Here is a 20,635-nt window from a genome sequence, read left to right as displayed (position 1 = left end):
GTGCAAGCGGAGCTTTTGCCATGTTGAGGATTGAGGTCTTTGAGGTCTGTGACCTCTAAGCAAAGACCAAGTTACTGGTCTGCAAAGCTGATGTTCTTTCCACTCTGCTCTATAGAGCCAAAATGTGACGACTTACAGTAGACCTCTCACACCACTTGGAAACTCACCATTAGCGGTGCCTCCATGAGATCATCCTACAATGACTCCAGTGCCACCACCATCATTCAACACAGACTCAGGTGGACTGTTTGTGTTGTCAGAATGCCAGATTATTGACCCCCTAAACAATTTCTCTTCTTCAAACTGCTTTGTGTCCCATAAAGTCAGAAGAAGCACTATAAGGATAACGTTAGAGTGAACTTCCAGAAGCATCTTATCTGCCACACCAACCAAAGAGACCTAGCACAAGACAGAGCAACATGGGAAGCCACTGTCCATAAAAAAACCATGCTTGATGAATTACGACCTATGACGACCTTTGAAGACAAAAGGCAGCAACGAAAAGAAAAGCTATCCACCTGGAAAGCCAAACCACATGCTAGCTAAGGTATCATATCATATCATCATGGTAGTGTCTCTTCAGCCATCTCATCATGACCCACTGAAAGGACCTGCCAGACAGACAATCATACTTGAACTCAAATGATCCCCAATGATGAAGATAATGGTGGTGTGTTTGGAGGGGGGGGGGGGTCGAACCAATGATACCAGACAAATAACAGAGACATCCCATATGTCTGAATTTGCTATACTTCTTCTCAGAAAAAGGAAATCTGGTTGCTGTAGCTGACATTTTTGTGCATTTTATCTGCAGCAGCAACCTCCTCCCCATCCTGTAACATCCAGGCGAGAGCTTTTTCTTGATTCGGTAAAGGCTTGAGGTAAATACCTGCAGACTGTCAGGCTTCAAGGGGAGGTATTACAAACAAACAAAAAAGATCTGCCAAAGTAAAACATTCCTTTAAAGCCCAAGACAGGTAGCTTATTTTAGAGTCTCCAGACCTTATTTGCTCGGCAGAAAAAAGATGACATTAAATTCCTCACATTAAATATTAAATATCTAAGCACACTCGAAACCCAACTGGGACAACACATCAGGCCTGATATTAGAACCAGTATGGATGAGTTCAAACCTCACTTGGATATGGATGACCAAAGCCAGCCCAACTATCTTTTGCACTGACAGTGGGAAAAAGTTGGTTGGAAGTATTTTGAGGAGCCTTTTGATGAGACCTAATCCATTTTACAACACAACATAACAGAAAAGCAAAGAATGTTGATACTCCACATCTGCAGATTCACCTGCTCTCTCCCATTCTGCAAATCATGGTACAACCTGACAAGAATCAGCAATGTGTGACTGGAGCTGAAGATAGTCATGAGCGGCGGCTTCAAAAGCAGAAGTTATTGTGGCCTCCGCTGAAGCATAAATACCAGTAAAGCAATGAGATAGAGCAGAAATACTTGGGGTGGGAATTTATCATGGTATATCATCACATGGTCAATCAAATAACACTGGCCTTGTTTTACACAGCCCAAAAGCTCAAACAATGATCATGAATATGATTTTGCATAATAAATCAATCATACACCATCCTGTTTGCTTTAGAGACATATTTTTAACTTATCATGTCATATACCTTGAAATCATGATTATTATTATTGTTTTGTCCTAACATCTGCTGCCTTAATAGCCAGGCGGCCAATCAGGATGGCAAATAAAGTGTTTGCATCTAGTTTGAGAAGGACTTTACTTGGGGTTTGCTTTACTTATTAGAATCTCTTCAGTTCTGCAATGGATGGCTCAAGAAAACAAAAAATCCATGATTTTTTTTTTTGGCCTCTGACAGGGAAAAAAAATAATCATGAATTGGATAACAGTGCTGTTTTTTAGGGTTTTTTTTTTTTTGCTGTGCCTAAAGGCAGTTATAGCCAAACTACTTCTGCTTATCTATTGTCACATATGCAATCTAACGTTAGTCTACATTGGTGATGTCAAATATGTTTTTTCGACCCCTCTCGAAACAAATTCCTAGCTACACCAGTGCTTTGGAATGTCCCAGAGCTGGTGCACACATGATGGTGCTGCTAATGAGAGATTTGCAGCTCTGCACAGCAAAAAGTCAGGAGCTCAGCTACATGTTGCCATAGACACTCTGCAAAACAAATCCATCCATCCAAAATACTAAGAATGAAATGATGATCAAGTCTGTTAATTGGTGTGTCATCATTAGAAAACCTGGTACTTTCACTCCTGTGTGCCCTCATACATTTTTCAGCAGGTGAATACAATTGTCCAGTTCTCTGAAATGACTACAGAGCCCCCAAATAATGTCTTTTTATGGTTGTTGTTTTTTTATGTGTTATCCTTTCAAGTTTACTTCCTTCTTTATCACGTCTATTTCCTTGTATTTAAGCGACCCTTACAATAACCACACGGTGTTCTGGTTTCAGGATGTCTGGCGTGAAGATACTGCAATTCTTACAGAGCCTGTCTCGTAGAAAACCTCTGGAGCCTGAGGGGGAAGTGTCAAACTTTCGACGATGTTTGACCACACTTGACCTGGTGGCTTTGGGGGTCGGCAGTACTCTGGGAGCTGGCGTATATGTGCTGTCAGGAGAAGTTGCCAGAACTGTGGCTGGACCTAGCATCATTATCTCTTTCCTGGTGGCGGCAATAGCTTCTGTTTTTGCGGGACTGTGTTATGCTGAATTTGGAGCACGTGTCCCCAAGACCGGCTCCGCTTATCTCTACAGCTATGTGACTGTGGGAGAGATATGGGCCTTTATAACTGGTTGGAACTTGCTTCTGTCTTATATAATAGGTAGGGAAACACATCGGTCTCTCTGTAAATTGGCAACACATTTAATTTCTGTAGATGGCAATACCAGGTGTGATGTCATTATCTGGCTATAAAAGTTGGCATAGTTTCTCCCAGTGTACAATGCCAGTCATCCCAGTTCAAAGCACCTTGAACTCTGGTTCTGCTATACTGGGGGACATGCTCCATCTCAGGAACAGCTGGGAGGAGCCAATGACACCACTTCATGCAGCAGCATCTTCATGCACATTCACTTTAGTGTTGGTATTTAGAAGGAAAAAAAAACCTGGCTGGATTATCTGATTTGTGCTGTCTATGCCCCTCGGCTCCCAGGGAGACTTGGGACAAGACTGAACACTAACCCTCATGTACAACCATTTTACAAAGCCCATAATGCAATTACCACCCTGATCCTCAGGATTTGAACTCAACACCTATAGGCTTTCAAAGAAAGAAAGTTGAATCAGTTCATCTGGACACAACGTTTATTGAGAGAAACATGTCATCACTCCTCTAAGTGACCTCTTCAGTCTCCACTGACTGCATGTATCACCACCCTTATAAGCAATACAGTGGCATAACGACCGAAAACGATCGATTTCATATGCAAATTGCCACAAGCATTAGCTAAAGTTACAATGGCAATGTGTACTATTCACAGAGGATTGGGGAATCACAACAAGATGTTCGCAATCACAGCATTGTAAGATGGTGACAGATGTACTCTTACCCCCCCCCCCCACTCCCGTTCAGGGATGGCCATTCCCTCTTCGCATAGATGACTCCCATTCTATTAGCTTTAGACATTTCCCATCTCTAGACCACTGCAATTATTTCCTGGTTTCCTGGTCTGGCTTCCTTTGTACACATTTCACATTTTAGCCTGTTGAACTCATCTGAAATGCGACAACTTGCTTTGTAGTCTATCTCCTAAACATTTGTCCTGTCTTACTCCACTCCTGGCCTCCCTTCACTCAGTCCAGATTCAAAACCGTACAGTTGGCCTGCACAGTGGTGCAGTGGTTAGTGCAGTCGCCTCACAGCAAGAAGATCCAGGGTTCGAGCCCCAGGGTAGTCCAACCTTGGGGGTCGTCACGGGTTGTCCTCTGTGTGGAGTCTGCATGTTCTCCCCATGTCTGCGTAGGTTTCCTCCGGGGGCTCTGGTTTCATCCCACAGTCCAAAGACATGTAGGTCAGGTGAATCAGCCATACTAAATTGTCCCTAGGTGTGAATGTGTGTGGGTGTGTATGTGTATGTTGGCCCTGTGTGATGGTCTGGCGGCCTGTCCAAGGTGCCTCCCCGAATGTGGCCCAATGAATGCTGGGATAGGTTCCAGCATCCCCGTGACCCTGAGAGAGCAGGATAAGCGGTTCGGATAATGGATGGAATGCATGGAATGGATGGACGGTTGGCCTGCGTGGCTACAACAGGAGCTGCAGCCCCTTGACTTCAGCAAAGAATTCAGCCAAGAGTTTCCAGAAGACCAGCGTGACACACAAACCCATAAGTCAATTTGTTTGAGTAATTTTGCTACTGTCAATTTTGGGATAGAACACAACTTTAGTAAAGGGTTCAGGTTAGGAAACCAAAACATCTTTAGGCAAATTTAGCATTTAGTTTCGACAATCACAACACAGCTGAATGACACAAGGGCAGTAACTATAGTGGGTCAAACAAACTGTGTTATGGGTTCAAGCATTGCAAAAAAGCCCATCTAGTCAACTCTAAGCTTCAGCTCTACACCTGCTGCATACTGTTGGCATAGTGCCACACTTTTTCCTCTCTTCTAGCACAGAAAAACATCTTTTCAGGTAACACTTTTCCTTTTCTTGTCTTGATGCATGCTCAATAATCCAGGTAACTCAATCCACTGTGTGGACATGTTTTTTTGGATTTGTCTCCTCATTAGTTGTCGATACACACTCAAGCTGATTTCATTCTTTGTAAAAGTGTCAACTGAATGTGCGTAATGTTAATCTACCAAAAGCTGTGTTTATCAATCTTTTACTTCATCCTTACAGGCACCTCAAGCGTAGCTAGAGCGTGGAGTGGGACCTTCGATGACCTCATTGGAAATGTCATTGCTAACTCTTTAGGCAAACACGCCGCTATGGACTTACCTGGATTGGCTCCCTACCCAGACTTCTTTGCAGCTGGCCTCATAATGTTGTTAGCAGGCAAGTTCCACAATCTGTTTTTGGATGTGTAAACCTTCCCAAGGTTTTTTTGCATATGAAACTGGTTGTTGGTTTCGGTCACTATGCAACTGTATTGTTTATAAAGGGTGGGGATACCTGCTGCCAGTTTAGACTGAAGAGGTCACTTAGATGAGTGAGGAAACGTATCTGCCAATAAACGTTGTACCCAGATGAACTGATTCAACTTTCTGTGATAGAGACTCAATGACAATGTGTACTAGTCACAGATGACTGGGGAATAGTTGCAATCACAGCGTTTCTACTATTCCCCAATTCAGCTTTCTATTATTTTTGTTTTTAATCTGGATTATTGAGCATGCATCAAGACAGTTTATGGAGCAAAATAATCAACTGCTCATTTGTAATCTGAAATAGATATGCTCAAGGGATTTTTCATAGTTGTAAATAAATATAGAAAATATATATCATTTGGGATTCTCAATTTAAGTTACAGTTTGTTTTTGTTTTTTGTTTTTGTTTTTGGCAGGAGAGTGTCAGAATTTGTGCATACATATTTCAGCTCTTGGAATAATTTGTTCTCCTAAACAACTGTTGTTGGAGCCCTTGTTTGGTATTCATACTCTAATCAATGGTTAATCTTCTGTGGGCTTCCTCTCCAGGGATTCTTGCATTTGGCGCTAAAGAGTCAGCGGTTGTAAATAAGGTCTTCACAGCAGTAAATATCCTGGTGTTGCTATTTGTCATCATCTCTGGCTTCATAAAGGGCAACACCAGCAACTGGTACATTAGTGAGGATAGCATCATGAATGGATCGTTATATGAGTAAGAACATTTCTTCTTTTATAACATTAAGATCAAAATGCTTTGGCATAGCCACTACTCAAGTGCATTAGTGTTAGTGTTATTTCTGTTCAATAGCAGTAAGATAGTCTATGTACACACTACATGGACTATAATAGGTTGTCATGGTCATAAATGATAATGATATTTTCTTCTTATTTTCAAATTATATAAAACTACAAAAGTCATCATACAGTTGGTGATCGCTACATGGCCATTTAAGAAAATGTTTACTCTTTTCAGATATCACAGTTCAGTAAATGAAACCAACAGCTTTGGCCATGGTGGATTTTTCCCATTTGGCTTTGAGGGAACATTAGCAGGAGCAGCAACTTGTTTTTACGCATTTGTGGGATTTGACTGCATCGCAACAACAGGTAAGATAAGTAATCTATTTCTTCTGCCGGGTATTTCCCTCTGCTGTGTATTTCTTGTACCGTTCAAGGTAACGATGCAATGCAATAAAACAAATTGGTTGCAGAAAGGTGGGCGCATTGTGAATGCATCAGAATTACCTGACCTATCTGGGACATCTGCATGTATTTAAAACATGTCAGTAAATATATAAATAAACAGAAATATAGACATAAAGTCATGCTAACAGTGATTTAATATTTACACAACCCATTTTTTTTCTTAGGGGAAGAGGTTCAGAACCCCCAGAAATCCATCCCTTTGGGTATCGTGGCCTCTCTGCTGATCTGCTTCCTGGCTTATTTTGGTGTGTCTGCAGCCCTGACCCTCATTATGCCATACTATTTGCTCAGTGTCAACAGCCCGCTACCTGTGGCCTTCACATACATTGGTTGGGGCCCTGCAAAGTATGCTGTGGCTGTGGGCTCTCTCTGTGCACTATCAACAAGGTATGGGATCCTGTGTGACAGGTATAAAACCAGAATATATCCCCCATCTCATGACAGACTAACCCTCTGCAGTAACACTTGATATGAAATCCATGAATGCTTATGAATGATTCATGAATACTGATAGTGGAATGACAAAAATGTACTTACCTTAATAAGCTGGCATATTGCTAAGCTGCTGCCACAAACTCTATGCATAATATATGAGCACCTTAAAAAAAATGGACATGTGAGGATTAAATTGGTATATGTGTGCAATGTAGCTGTTATGAGGTCCATCAAGCATTAAAGGCTGCTTGTTGCAACGGAGATGTCAAACCACATTGTGAAAATAGTTAACCATAATCTTTTCAGTAGGGTTGTAATACTCAAGTATGGACTCGGGCTGGTATCAAGTCCATATTTTGATGGTCTTGGTCTCATCTTGGATATCACAGCATAAAGACTCAGACTTGACTTGGCATCAGACAGTGAAGACTTGTGATAATTTTTCAAAACCAGTCGAATACATGACTTTAATTTCCTTTTTTTATTTTGAAATTAATATCAAACTTCCCCTAAGGAGATCAGTAAAGTACCATCTAATCTATTTTATTTCTTTTTTATTATCATTATGTTTCTGAAATGTTGGAAGCTGGAAAATTGGCATTTGAAACTTTCCTTTGTTGGTAGTGGGGGGGAAAGGCTCGATAGATATTACAGTGTAGTGAAATTTGGACTTTTGGTATGTTTGTAGACTACACTGGTCTTGAGTTGGACTCGCCACCTTCAAGTCTTGAACTTGACTGGGACTTGATAAGTTTCGGTCTCAGACTTCACTGGGACTAGGTAGTCTTGATTACAAGGCTGCTATATTATATATAAAGGTCATGTATACAAAGCACTTGAGGAGACAAAAATAGAAAGACGTCACGCTAGGCCTCATCGTGTGGTGAAGGGAAAATAACTGAGGAGCAGAAAAACGTCTCTTTCAGAGGCACAGCCACAGGTGCTTGCAATCAGTTTCAAACTTTCAAACTAATGCTGGTAAAAGAAGGCAAAGAGGTCCATGACAAAACACTGCAAATGTGTTTCTACATGGCGCAAATGGTGTTGCCCCCATTGAACCTTTAGCAGAGCATGTGACTTTTATGGATAATTTTTAAAATTGAGTTGAAAACAAATCAACACAACAACAAATTTCAATAACCCTTGTCACTAATTTGCAGGATAGCAGCAGTAAAAGTGAATATACTGCCAAAAATAAACTCCATTTTCTCAATGCCCAGTCCCCCCACAGCAACAGCATAGGTCTCGCCCTTATGCGAGGTTTGGTTGCTTGCTGGGTGGGTGGTCCTGGTGGTGCATCAGTCTGTTGGTTGTGGGGCCTGGCTCCAGGCCAGTGGTCTAGGCTTGTCATCCGTGGCTCGGGTCCCACGCCTGTGGGTGTGCCTTGTGCCTGGTGGTTGGTGGTGGGGGTGCACCTCAGGGGTGCAGGCCCAGCTGGTGCTTTTGCGGACTCGTTTGTGCTCCTTGGGGGCATGTGGGGCTGTTGCTCTGCGGTCTCCTGGCCACCCTGTGGGCTGTGTTCCTCTGGAGTTTCTGTGCTTTGGGCTCCGGCTGTCCTCTTGGTCGCGGGGTGTCTGCAGGACTGCAGGGCCTGTGGGTGCCTGCAGAGTCTGTCTGCTGCTCAGAGGCACTATGACAAGTCACAGACCTCAGACACCAGAATTTATTTGGATTAATCCCTTGCACTCACATGTGGGCACTTCACACACTGCTAGCATCTGCCTCACACACTCCCTGAAACCCTCTCTGGATTACATCCTTCTACTTACACCTTTCTCCCCCTCTTTTTTCCTTCTCCTTTATCACTACAACTGTTGTCCTGAACTGATATTGAAAAGAATGATTTAAGGATGTTTTGTTGAAAGCATGTCAGTCTCTTTCTATTTCTCTGTCTTATCATATACATGCTGTCATTTTTTGTTTCTGCGTTTCGTTGTTTCACTTGTGGTGATTGTTCCCCTCCTGAAAAAACAAAACAAAAACAAAACAAAAACAAACAAAAATAAATGAAGAAAATGAAAAGCAAACAAACAAATAATGAACAAAAACATGGTCAGGCAAATTTAAACAGTCAAAAGATGGGTGTATCCATTCACTATCCTGCTGACTTGAATAGTAACAATGGAGAATTGTGTCTAATTAAATTAGTTACTGTATTAGCAAATATTATCATATTAGTATAAAATAATAGTAATAGTAATTATATATATTATATATATATATATATATATACAATATTAATAACAAATTACTATTATGTAATATACAAACACGTATATTAGTATATTCATAAAATATGCATATGCTATTACTATTAAATATTAAGGGTTATATATGATATCAATAATTATTATTATTAATAAATTATTTTATCAATCATTCACATTGTACATGTTGACTAGTGACATAGATATAATGGAATTAGGAATAAATTATAAGGCTATAATAACTGCATGAATTGCCAAAATTGTAACTGTTGTGGTTATAGGTCGGTGTTGTTTCTTTTTCATACAGTCTGTTGGGATCCATGTTCCCGATGCCACGTGTCCTCTTTGCCATGGCCAGGGACGGGCTGCTCTTCAAGCCCCTCAGTAGGATGAGCAGCAGACAGAGTCCTCTCATAGCCACGCTGGCCTCGGGGGCTGTAGCAGGTGAAACCGTCACTGGGAACCTTTTGTGTCAGCAGGCCTTGGTCCTTGTTTTTGGTATTGTTGCATCTATAATGCCTAGGCCACACATGGGGACTTTCGAAAACAGGGGTTTTCTCCCTTCGTTCTTAAAAAGGGGAAAAAAACAACCTGTCCACACAAGCACTGTTTAAAAGAGAAAATCTGCATCCAAATGAAACCGCAAAAACACATGCTACTAAATGAAAGTGCTGTCAAGAGCATGCCAAACCAACAGGCGGCGACATAACCCTAACACTAAAGCCATGTTGGCCAATCAGAAGCCTGAAAAAAAAGGCCAACAACAAGCCAACGATTCCGTTTTACCTGTCTACACGTTGTAATGATCTGTGCCCTCTGGCTATGTTAACGTATAACATTAATAAAGCAAGGACGACTTCTCTCGTGCTGGGTGTTTATTCACGACCGGATTCCGACTGACGTTGTTACGTACATCACGTGACTTTGTTGTGGCGCTACGGAAAGCCGTAAGGGACATTAGCAAATCAAATATTACTAGCAAATATTGCATCTCCCTTTTTCTGAAAAGTGCTGCTTTCTCTGCAGAGATACAGACCACGTTGAGCACGTTTATAAGCGAATACAATCTTAATAAGAAAGAATATGAAAGTGGAACTCTTATATAACTGGACTGCAACAAAGTAGTGTAAAACATTTCCTTCACTGTCTAAATGTGACACCGTAATAACATTTCATCTTTTTTTTTCATTTCATTACTGGTAACTGCAAACAGCAGGTAGGTACACAAGGTAAGTGAACGCTGTAAATATTTCTTTTCAAAACATAGCAGGTATAGTACAGGTTGGTGTAAAATTCTCTTTTTTTTAACATTCATAAGTCAAGGATTTGTCTTGGTTTGATCGTGCGACCTGACCTCGTGGTGTAACCAGGCTGTGTGTCTGGTTGTCGCTGATTGTTCGTGTCTGGAGGTTCAGCATGCTCTTGCTGATGGGCTTGTGTGTTGTTGTTAGCGCTGGTAACAGTCTGCTGTGAAGTGTGTGTGTGTGTAGTGTGAGTGTTCACTCTGCTTTGTCGCAGGTGTTGACGGTTGCGTTGGTAGATCTGACCTTCTTTGGTTTGGATGTGGTAGCTCCTGTCTGTGTTCGCTGGTCTTTCCACAGTTGCAGGTCTCCAGGATCCATCCTCCTGCCGGAAGCGGATTGGTGTGCCTGCGGGCAGGTGGGGCAGAGGTTTGGCTGTTCGGTTGTAGTATGCCTGCTGGCGCTGTTGACATACCTCTCTCCTTTTGTGAACATCCTCCTGACTGGCGATCTGTGGCTGCAGGTGTTTTGCTGTTGATGGGAGAATGGACCGCAGCCTCCGACTCATCAGTAGCTGTGCCGGTGATTTCAGGTTGTCCACCGGTGTGTTGCGATACTCCAGTAAGCTCATGTAGGGGTCTTTGTTCTCAGCTTTGGCTTTGTCCAGGATGCGTTTGGCCGTCTGGACAGTCTTCTCGGAGAGGCCGTTGCTCTGTGGGTAGTGGGGGCTTGTGGTGGTGTGTGAGAAACCCCATGTCTGTGAGAAGTTGCGGAACTCACCAGAGCTGTAGCACGGACCGTTGTCGCTGATGATAGTCTCGGGGATTCCGTGTCGAGCCATTGCTGCTTTCAGCTTCAGGATGACGGCAGATGAGGTGCAGCTGTAAAGTCTCTCTAGCTCGAAGAATCTGGAGTAGTAGTCCACAGTGACTATGAAGTCCTGTGAGTTCCATGTGAATAGGTCTGTGCCTATCACTTGCCACGGCCGCTCGGGTATGGCGTGTGACATCATTGGTTCCTTTGCATTTGCGCTGCGCCGTTCTTGGCATATGCTGCAGTCTGCTACCGCATCCTCGATCTGTTTCCCCATGCCAGGCCAGAACAGTAAGTCTCTTGCTCGGCATTTGCTTTTTTCCCCGCCAAGGTGGCTGGCATGGATGCGCTGTATCATGTCGTTGCGAAGCTTTTGGGGGACAATGATTCTCTCACCTTTGAACAGGATACCGTCCATTTCTGAGATTTCTGCTCTGTGGTTCCAGTATTCCTGGATGCTGGGCGGGCACTTTTTCTTTGTGTCTGGCCAGCCAGTGAGTGTGGCTCGTCTGAGTGCGGTGAGCTGTGGATCTTGCGCTGTTTCCTGCTTGATTTCTGAGAGTCTTGTGTCGCTCACAGGGATGTTGCTGAGGACTGTGTGCACTTGGGCCTCCATCCCTTCCTGTAGGTCACTGTCGTGGTGTTCTATTGACTTGCGTGACAGTGTGTCGGCCACCGGTATGTCCTTACCGGGGCGGTGGATGATTTGGATGTCGTATTTTTGGAGCGCCAGGATCATCCGTTGCAGCCGGGGTGGTGCTGCTGCCAGTGGCTTTTTTAGTATTGCCTCCAGAGGCTTGTGGTCTGACTCCACAATCACTTTTCGTCCGTACATGTACTCGTGGAACCTCTTGCAGCCGAAGACCACAGCGTAGAGCTCCTTCTCTATCTGTGCGTAGTTTTCTTCAGTGCTGTTGAGTGACTTGGACGCATAGGCAATTGGTTTGCCATCTTGGAGCATGACAGCCCCAAGGCCACTTTTGGATGCATCCACTTGGAGTCGCAGCTCTTTCTGCGGGTCGAAATATGAGAGTACTGGACCTGGGTGCTGTGTAATGAGATTCTTCATCTCTTGGAACGCCTTGTCGTGGACTGCATCCCACACAAACTCACTGTCCTGTTTCAGAAGCTGTCTGAGGGGTGAGTTTATCTGTGAGAGGTGTGGAGCGAATCTGGCGAGGTAGTTGATCATGCCGAGGACTGTCTCCAGCTCTGCTTTGTTCTGTGGGGGTTGCATGTCCTTGACCGCCTTCACCTTGTGTGGGTCTGGTTTGATGCCTTCGTGTGAGAGCGTGTGGCCGAAGTAGCTTACCTCGGACACGCATATGTGACACTTGTCGGGGTTGAGCCTCACCCCTCGCTCCCTTGTGCGCTTCAGCATCGCTCTGTCAGTGGTGTACTCTTCTGGGTTCTCTCCGACGGCATGTACTGTGCCGCGGTAGTACTTTGTCTGTCCCTGGGAGCTAGACTTGCATACTTCAGCAAAATGATTGAGCTTCTTGCATTTAATGCATTGTTTACCCTTAGCTGGGCAAGTGGCTTTAGCGCCGTGTAGCCCTCCACAATAGCTACACGCCCTAGCGGCGGTGCTAACGTTACCTTCCCTTTGTCTGAAGTTTGCGTTAGCTGCTTTGGGTGCGTTCGGTTTGTAAGTCTTTCTGCCTAGTGCGTGCACCGTTTCATGTGTGCTGCCCTGGCCCATAAACTTTAGCTGTTGCTTTGCTAGCTCGTGTGAGCGGGCTACATCTATGGCTTTTTCTAGCGTTAGCTCAGCTCCCTGGCTAAGTAGCTTTTCTCTCACTCTGGGTGAGTTGGTGGCAAACACGATGCGGTCCCTGACCATCTCGTCGGCATTTGGGTAGCCACAGTCTTTGACTAGGAGCTTTAGCTCAGTTACAAATTGTTCGAAGGATTCACTCTCTCCCTGCATCTTTTCATGAAATTTATATCTGGCATAAATCGGGTTTGCTTTGGAGGTGATGTACTCAGTGTACTTATCGTAGTACGTTTCTAGCTTCTTGGCTTGTTCTCCGCTGAGTGTCCAAGTGTTGTGCACATCGCGCCCTTTTTCCCCTATCCAGAGCAGGAGGTAGCTGCATTTCTCCTCTTCGTTCTTCCCGCGCAGGGGGCCCTTGAACATTAGCTCCGTTGTTTGTCGAAATCGTCTCCATGCTTCAGGTAAGTTCGCCGATTCCCAGTCCATCCGTGGAGCTGGAACGCCGTACGAATCCATATTGGGTATTTAAACTCCGCTACTCTGACACCATGTAATGATCTGTGCCCTCTGGCTATGTTAACTTATAACATTAATAAAGCAAGGACGACTTCTCTCGTGCTGGGTGTTTATTCACCGACCGGATTCCGACTGACGTTGTTACGTACATCACGTGACTTTGTTGTGGCGCTACGGAAAGCCGTAAGGGACATTAGCAAATCAAATATTACTAGCAAATATTACACACGTCAACACTGAAAACAGAGTTTCTGGAAATCTTCAACCTGGGAGGAATTTCCAGAAAGGTTTGTTTTCAGTGACCTAAAATGCAGTTTGTGTGTGGACGAAAGGCCAAAACACTAAGAAAGGCTATGTTTTCATAAATACCTGTGTACACGTGGACTAGGCATAAAGCTTCGAGTATTTACACACATTTCTTTATGTTGAGGAGGGGTGCAACATATACATTATACATTTTGTGTATAAGCTGCAAGTCAGATATTTCTCTGGTACTTCTCTCGCAGTTTTATGAGCAGAGATGGACCATTTCTCAGTGTGCATCTGCTGTTGCTGAATGAATGCAGGGGAAATGCCAATGACATGGCCTGGTATTATTTATTGAAGTGGCGCGGAAAGAGGACAAGTTACACATCTATGCATATCTTTGCAGCTATCATGGCCCTGTTGTTTGACCTGAAGGCATTGGTTGACATGATGTCCATCGGAACTCTCTTTGCCTACACCCTCGTTGCTATATGCATCCTCATATTAAGGTATGGTTTATCCAAAAATATTTATGCACCAGGTCACAGAAATCCAAGAAAGCTGAATCAGTTCATCCGCACACAACGTTTATTGACAGATACGTTTCATCACTCATATAAGCGACCTCTGCAGTCTAAACTGACTGAAGACCTCACTTATGCCTCTTTTCCACTGCATGGTACTGGCTCAACTCGACTCTACTCTAGTCTACTCTACTGACTTTACTTTTTGGGATTTCATTTTCCACTGCAGATAGTATCCCCTCACAAGCGAAGCCCCGCTGGTCATTTGTGGGCGTGTTGAGTAGTGTTTTTTTGTAAGATTTTATTTAAATAAATATACATATATTTATCCATCCATCCATTATCCGAACCGCTTATCCTGCTCTCTCAGGGTCACGGGGATGCTGGAGCCTATCCCAGCAGTCATTGGGGGGCAGACAGGGAGACACCCTAGACAGGCTGCCAGGCCATCACACAGGGCCAACGCGCGTACACACACACACACACACACACACACACACACACACACACACACACACACACACACACACACACACACACACACACACACACACAGAGACAATTTAGTATGGTTGATTCACCTGACCTACATCTCTTTGGACTGTGGGAGGAAACCGGAGCACGCGGAGGAAACCCACACAAACACAGGGAGAACATGCAAACTCAGCACAGAGGATGACCCGGGACGACCCCCAAGGTTGGACTACCCCGGGGCTCGAATCCAGGACCTTCTTGCTGTGAGGCAACCACGCTAACCACTGCGCCACTGTGCCACCACATATATTTATATTTATTTATATTTAGATTTTATTTATTGTATTTTATTTATTTATTTGTAGTGGTATTTTCATGTCACCATTTAGTATCGGCTCAGCTCACTTGGAACAGAGGTTGTACCAAAAAAGTACCTGGTACCAGGTACTATCCCTAACTTTTGCCCAACGGAAAACCAAAAAAAGCGAGTAGAGTTGAGTCGAGCCGGTACCATGCAGTGGAAAGGGGCATTAGTTGACTTTCAGCATGGCCATTGAAAGTCTAATTAATGCTCACGGCAATTTTCATATGAAACCGATCGTTTGTTTCGGTCGTTATGCCACTGTATTGTTTCTAAGGTTGGGGATACCTGCAGTCAGTGACTGAAGAGGTCACTTAGATGAGTGATGACACGTTTCTCTCTCAATCAACCTTGTGTCCAGATGAACTGATTCAACTTTCTGTGATTTCCTTACCTGGATCATTGAGCATGCATAAGGACTGTATGAACTCGGGATATATGTATGTGTGGGATTATCACTCTAAAAATATTTGATCAATACATATAAAAGGGTAAGATTACTGAAAAAAAACCAAATAAATTGGCTACTAATGTGAGTAGCCTTCACTTCTTGGGTTACTCAGATTTTTTTTTACAGTGAAAAAATACATTTTATATTTTCTTCTCTTTAAATCTATAGAAAGGTGCTCTGTTTGGAAATGGTTAGAGCTGATAGGATAAACCTTGTAACATCTGTAATGCTCCCTTACCTAAAACCAGCTGTCAATGAAGTTGAATCAAACCATGATTTTAGTTAAACTGCACCATAGCTGACTCTACTTGCAGCTTTGCCAGTAATATTCTAGCATGTACTTTAGGTTAAAACAAAAGCAGAAAAGAGCATTTGATCTTTGGGTCCATGTGCCAATCCATCAGCATTCTTACTGTTTTTTTTCTCCGTCTAACTCTATAAGGTATGAGATAAGATGTGCAAGCCATCTGCCACCTGAGTGCTTTCAGTGGTCTTGTTTCGCCACAAACAAATCAAATGAATTAAAAGTGGCTAGAAATGTGTGAGACATTCAAAAAATGTTAAATTATAGTCTAATTAGATTAAAGTGGGCAAACTGCTACCACCTCCTCTGTATATCAAATCACAACTACGTATGTACGTATATTATGCTAACATAAATAGGAACATAAAAATACAGTATGAATGCTATGTATGAGCACTATTTGTGTGCATTTCTATCTCACCTTTATAGATACCAAGCTGATGCAAATGAGGATTCAGGTTACAGCAACCCAGAGTCATTCACAATAAACGGAGTTCTGCATCCGCCCTCACTGGCCACTGCTCGAACTTCTAAAAATGTGTCGACGTTCACCATTTTCCTTAGTAAGGGGCTTTCATAAAATTTTCCTCATTCTTATTCTGACCATGGATGAAATACACACCTTGATTAAAACCACTAATCATAATTCTGTTTCTTACAGTCTTCATGGCTGTTATTCTAAGCCTCTTTATATCTAAGGCTGCAAGCTCCCTGCAAGGCCACGAGTGGTGGAGCCTTCTGTGTGTCACCGTGATCTTACTGATGATGGTCCTCATCACCGTGATCATCTGGAGACAGCCACAGAGTTCAACCAAAGCAGCTTTTATGGTATTCTTTCAAAACATCTACTCCAAAGAGCTGGTTTCCAACAAATGGTTACATAGACCGTATCCCCTAATTCAGTATGGGACTTTTGATTTGAAGACAAAATGTGAAATTTTGAGCCCCTATATATATGTATAATATCCTATAATGCAAAACTTTTCTCCCACTCACTGGAAAAAAAAAACAAATCCATGCAAATGATGGGAGAGACATGACGTCCACACAAGCACTGCACACAAATAGCCCTGCACAGAACTTGAGCGACGGTTGTTAGCATATCCAGCAGACAGTTGCACATCTTTTCAAACTGCCCGCTTAGAGCTGGCAGCATTAAGAAATGGTTTGAACCTCTAAAAGCTTATGTTAGTGACATTCTTAGAGAAAAATACCATCTTCTTTATTTGCCTGTATCTGGTAGTAGTGACAAGCATTCTATAAATTAGAAAACGTTTCACTTTAATTTAGTAATGGATGATAAGATGAGTATGTACAGACAGGTGACACATTAAAGGAAAAACCAGCATGAAGTGTCTTAGTATGGATGATTTGCAGAAACTCTTCCCTCTAAGGCAAGGATCGGCAACATGGTCCAGAAAGGTCCGGTGTGGGTGCAGGTCTTTGCTCCAACCAAGCAGTTACACACCTGATTCTATTAGTCAACCAATAGTCTTTGCTAAGGACCTTGATTTGTAGACTTAGGTGTGTAACTCCTTGGTTGGAACAAAGACCTGCACCCACACCAGACCTTTCTGGACCATATTGCCTATCCCTGCTCTAAAGGGACAAATGGACCCAAACCATGCCAGGAAAATGCCCCCCCCCCCCACATCTTAAAAGACCCCCTGGACCTTGTCACTGTAGGGGTCCAGCATTCAGGTTTTCCCTTTATTTTGTCACCCATCTGTCTGTATGCACTTTTCCAGCAATGCTCTGGTTCACGTTTAATTGATGAAAGACATTATACTAACTGATACTCTGTCTGTGCAGTCATTTCATCAATTTCACCACCTTTACAGTTCAAGTTGCAATAGAGGAATTGATGCCGGGAACTGTCACTGAATTTGATTTTACCTTTCATTTGCATGACCTTGCCAACAACTCATTATGTGCCTAAAAGGAATCAAGACCTAAATATTTTTGATCAGCTCAGAAGCAATGTGGCTGAAGTTTTCCCGCCAATGCTGAAAGGATCCCTTGCCAATTATCTCTATGAAGCGCTAACCCTTAATGAATCAAGGCTTATGCTTTACTTTATTGCTGTACGGTGTGAATAAAATATTTATCACTTTCCTTTATATGTGCAGGTTCCTCTTGTACCCGTGCTCCCTATTTTCAGCACCTTTGTCAATGTCTATCTAATGGTTCAACTTGGATCAGACACATGGATCCGCTATTTAATTTGGATGGCAGTAGGTATGAACGTTTCTTTTTTTTCTAAAATGCCAGTTTGACACCGAATACAGTCAAGTGTGTGGAACTTTACTGAACATGATGATATGGGATGTATTTTTGTTTCAAACAGGTTTATTCATCTACTTTAGTTATGGTATTAATCACAGTGTGCAAAAACTTAGGTTTCAAAATGCGCACACTGTTGTTAATATTCAAAGGATCGGTACTAACACGGAGCACAACTTTGAAGCTGCAGAAGACTTCAGTGGCCCGGATATGTGACATGCTGTAATCTACCGAAACATCTTTGAGAGTGAATATGGCTACATTAATTTCACACAATAACTCATCAATTGTTGAATAAAATTATTTGATTCAAGGTTGAAGGTGTAATTCTACCTCATACATGCAACTCTTTTTTCTTAGTGTTCAATGTAATGGATTTTCTGTGAGAATCTGTGTTATGGGCTCTCATTTGACATTTGCATATACTTTTTTTGCGTTGATTTTTATCCCTGAAGCACTTACTGTCCATTAAATACATATAATGTAGGGATTAGACATCTTGCCAAATTAAAAAAGTAGATTTTCTAAACAATATCTCTCCATGAAGCGTTACACCATGTTTTGATTTTAGTTATTTCAGTAGCTCAGCTACAAAACAAATGGCTGCCTAAGAGGTGACTCAGATGGTCTGTTTATGGTATTTGGACAAATAACAAAGTACGTTTGTGAAGTGCTCCTCAAAGCTTCTCTTCTAATCAGGACTGCTTGAAATGCGAAATGATATTGAAATGTCAAAAGTTTAATACTTTAGAGGTGGAGATTATAAATAAATTAGATGTATTGTAATGCATAATTAATCATTTTATTATCGACATTGCAAATGTTTGGATAAAAAGTACTGTACTTATGCAATTGCAAACTTTTTTGGTTACCTTGCTAAGTGGGTGTGGAGGGTATTTGTACCAAATATGTGTATCAACTGTAATGTACCTTATTCTAACCCAGTGTAGTCTCCTGATGTAATACAATGTCTACCCTAAACACCTAAAACAAATTCTGAGCAACGTTGGTTGATATGGCAATAAACTATGAATTAAAGTATTGTGAATTTTGAATCTTAAATTTACCAGCATTGGGGTAAGCACCAAATCAGTATGGCATTTGTTATCTTGTCTGGTTACCATAAGAATTGTCTTTTGGTGTTAAATAAATCAATAAATAAATGCATGGTGAATTGACTGAATTTATATAGCACTTTTCTAGTCTATTGACCACTCAAAGTGCTTTATAATGTATGCCTCACATTCACCCATTTACACACACATTCATATACAGATGGCAGAGGCTGCCATGCAAGACACCAACCTGCTCATCAGGTGCAGTTAGGGGTGCAGTGTCTTGCTCAAGAGCACTTTGACACACTCGCCTTCTGAGCCATGCCGCCCCATAAATGATGCATAAGTATGCTCTCTCGAGGTTCAAAAATGAGAAGTTACTGAAATTACACACTGTTACTTTCATGGCTCCTTCTTGTTAATCTTGTTCATGTTCAAGTTCAACTTTATTGTCATGTGCATGGAATACAATGAAATTCTTATGCTCTGGCTCTCTCTGCCTTAACACAATTAACATAAGGACCCCCCCCCCCAAAAGAGCTAACAACACCACAGACCTATATAGACCATTTACACCTTGATACACAATATAGAAAAGTACACAATAACACAACAGTGTAATGTAATATGGGTGCATCAGCTGTTCAGCAACCTTACTACCTGTGGAAAGAAACTATTACTGAGATGGGTGGTGTTTGATTTGATGTAACGTTTTTTTAGATGGAAGGAGCGAGAACAGAACAGTGTGGCTGGTGTCTTTAATTATTTGGGCTTTCCTTTTGCAGCGAGTGATTTAAATATTATGAAGTGGTGGTAGTTCCATCCCAATGATTTTTGCTGCTGTCTTTACAGTCCTTTGCAGCAGTCTGCAGTCCTGAGTAGTCAGTTTGCCAAACCACACTGTGATACAGTTTGTCAAGACACTCTCCGTGGTACTGCCATAAAAATTCACGTAATTTTGGTACTCTTAAACAAATCTCTTGAGACGCCTCAGAAAATACAGTCTCGGCTGTGCCTTTTGAGGATGCAGTTGGTGTTGAGAGACCATATGAGGGTGTTTGTGATGTGTAAACCGAGAAATCTAAAACTGTTCACAATGTCAGCAGACGACCAACTGATGGAAATAGTCAAATTCCATGTGTGTGCACACTTACATGGCCAATAAATCTGATTCTGATTAAAGGGTGGAGTTTTAGTTCACACTCCAGGTCAGTGAGTGACGGCAATGCACCCGAAAGCTATTTGGCAACCGCCGATAAAATCAGAAGAAGAAGAATATGTCCAATGAGAAGGCTGCCAACTCTGGCCGTACCCAATCAGTGACGAGTAATACAGGAAACCCTATGTTCAAAAACCTCAACGTCTGCATGCAGAAGGTTTAAACGGAATCGTAATCAGCATTGGGTTAGTTCCCCGTAAACGACCAGGATAATTTACCTTAACACAGTACAAATTTTGATCACAAGAACGGCGATATATGTTTAAGATACCTGCACCGTTTCTGAGCACCATTTAATCAACTTTACCGAGGACTTGGACATTCTTCCTTTGTAAGAGTCGAGGTGGGTTAACGTTAACGGTTATAAGTGGTTTGTTTGTTTCCTGAAGTTAGACTATAAAAGTATGCTAATACCGAACGTTACGTCAGTCAGTTGAGACTGAAGAGGTCATTTAGATGAGCGATGAAGCGTTTCTCTCAGTAAATGTTGT

General features: G+C 42.4%; 1 protein-coding gene across 1 annotated transcript; it reads left to right on the top strand.

Annotated features, from left to right (window-relative positions):
• The first annotated feature begins 2,455 nt into the window (after window positions 1–2,455).
• Window positions 2,456–18,086, top strand: zgc:175280 (cationic amino acid transporter 2 family protein). Its single transcript, XM_056284221.1, has 11 exons — window positions 2,456–2,825; window positions 4,845–5,000; window positions 5,642–5,804; window positions 6,066–6,199; window positions 6,463–6,685; window positions 9,248–9,384; window positions 13,880–13,982; window positions 16,017–16,150; window positions 16,249–16,415; window positions 17,717–17,825; window positions 17,935–18,086. Exons 1-11 carry the CDS (start codon window positions 2,456–2,458, stop codon window positions 18,084–18,086), a joined length of 1,848 nt encoding a protein of 615 aa, XP_056140196.1.
• The last annotated feature ends 2,549 nt before the right edge of the window (window positions 18,087–20,635 follow it).

Source organism: Lampris incognitus, chromosome 8 (genome assembly GCF_029633865.1).
Source record: "Lampris incognitus isolate fLamInc1 chromosome 8, fLamInc1.hap2, whole genome shotgun sequence".
Taxonomy (NCBI): domain Eukaryota; kingdom Metazoa; phylum Chordata; class Actinopteri; order Lampriformes; family Lampridae; genus Lampris; species Lampris incognitus.
This window is presented reverse-complemented; position numbering and strand designations above follow the sequence as displayed.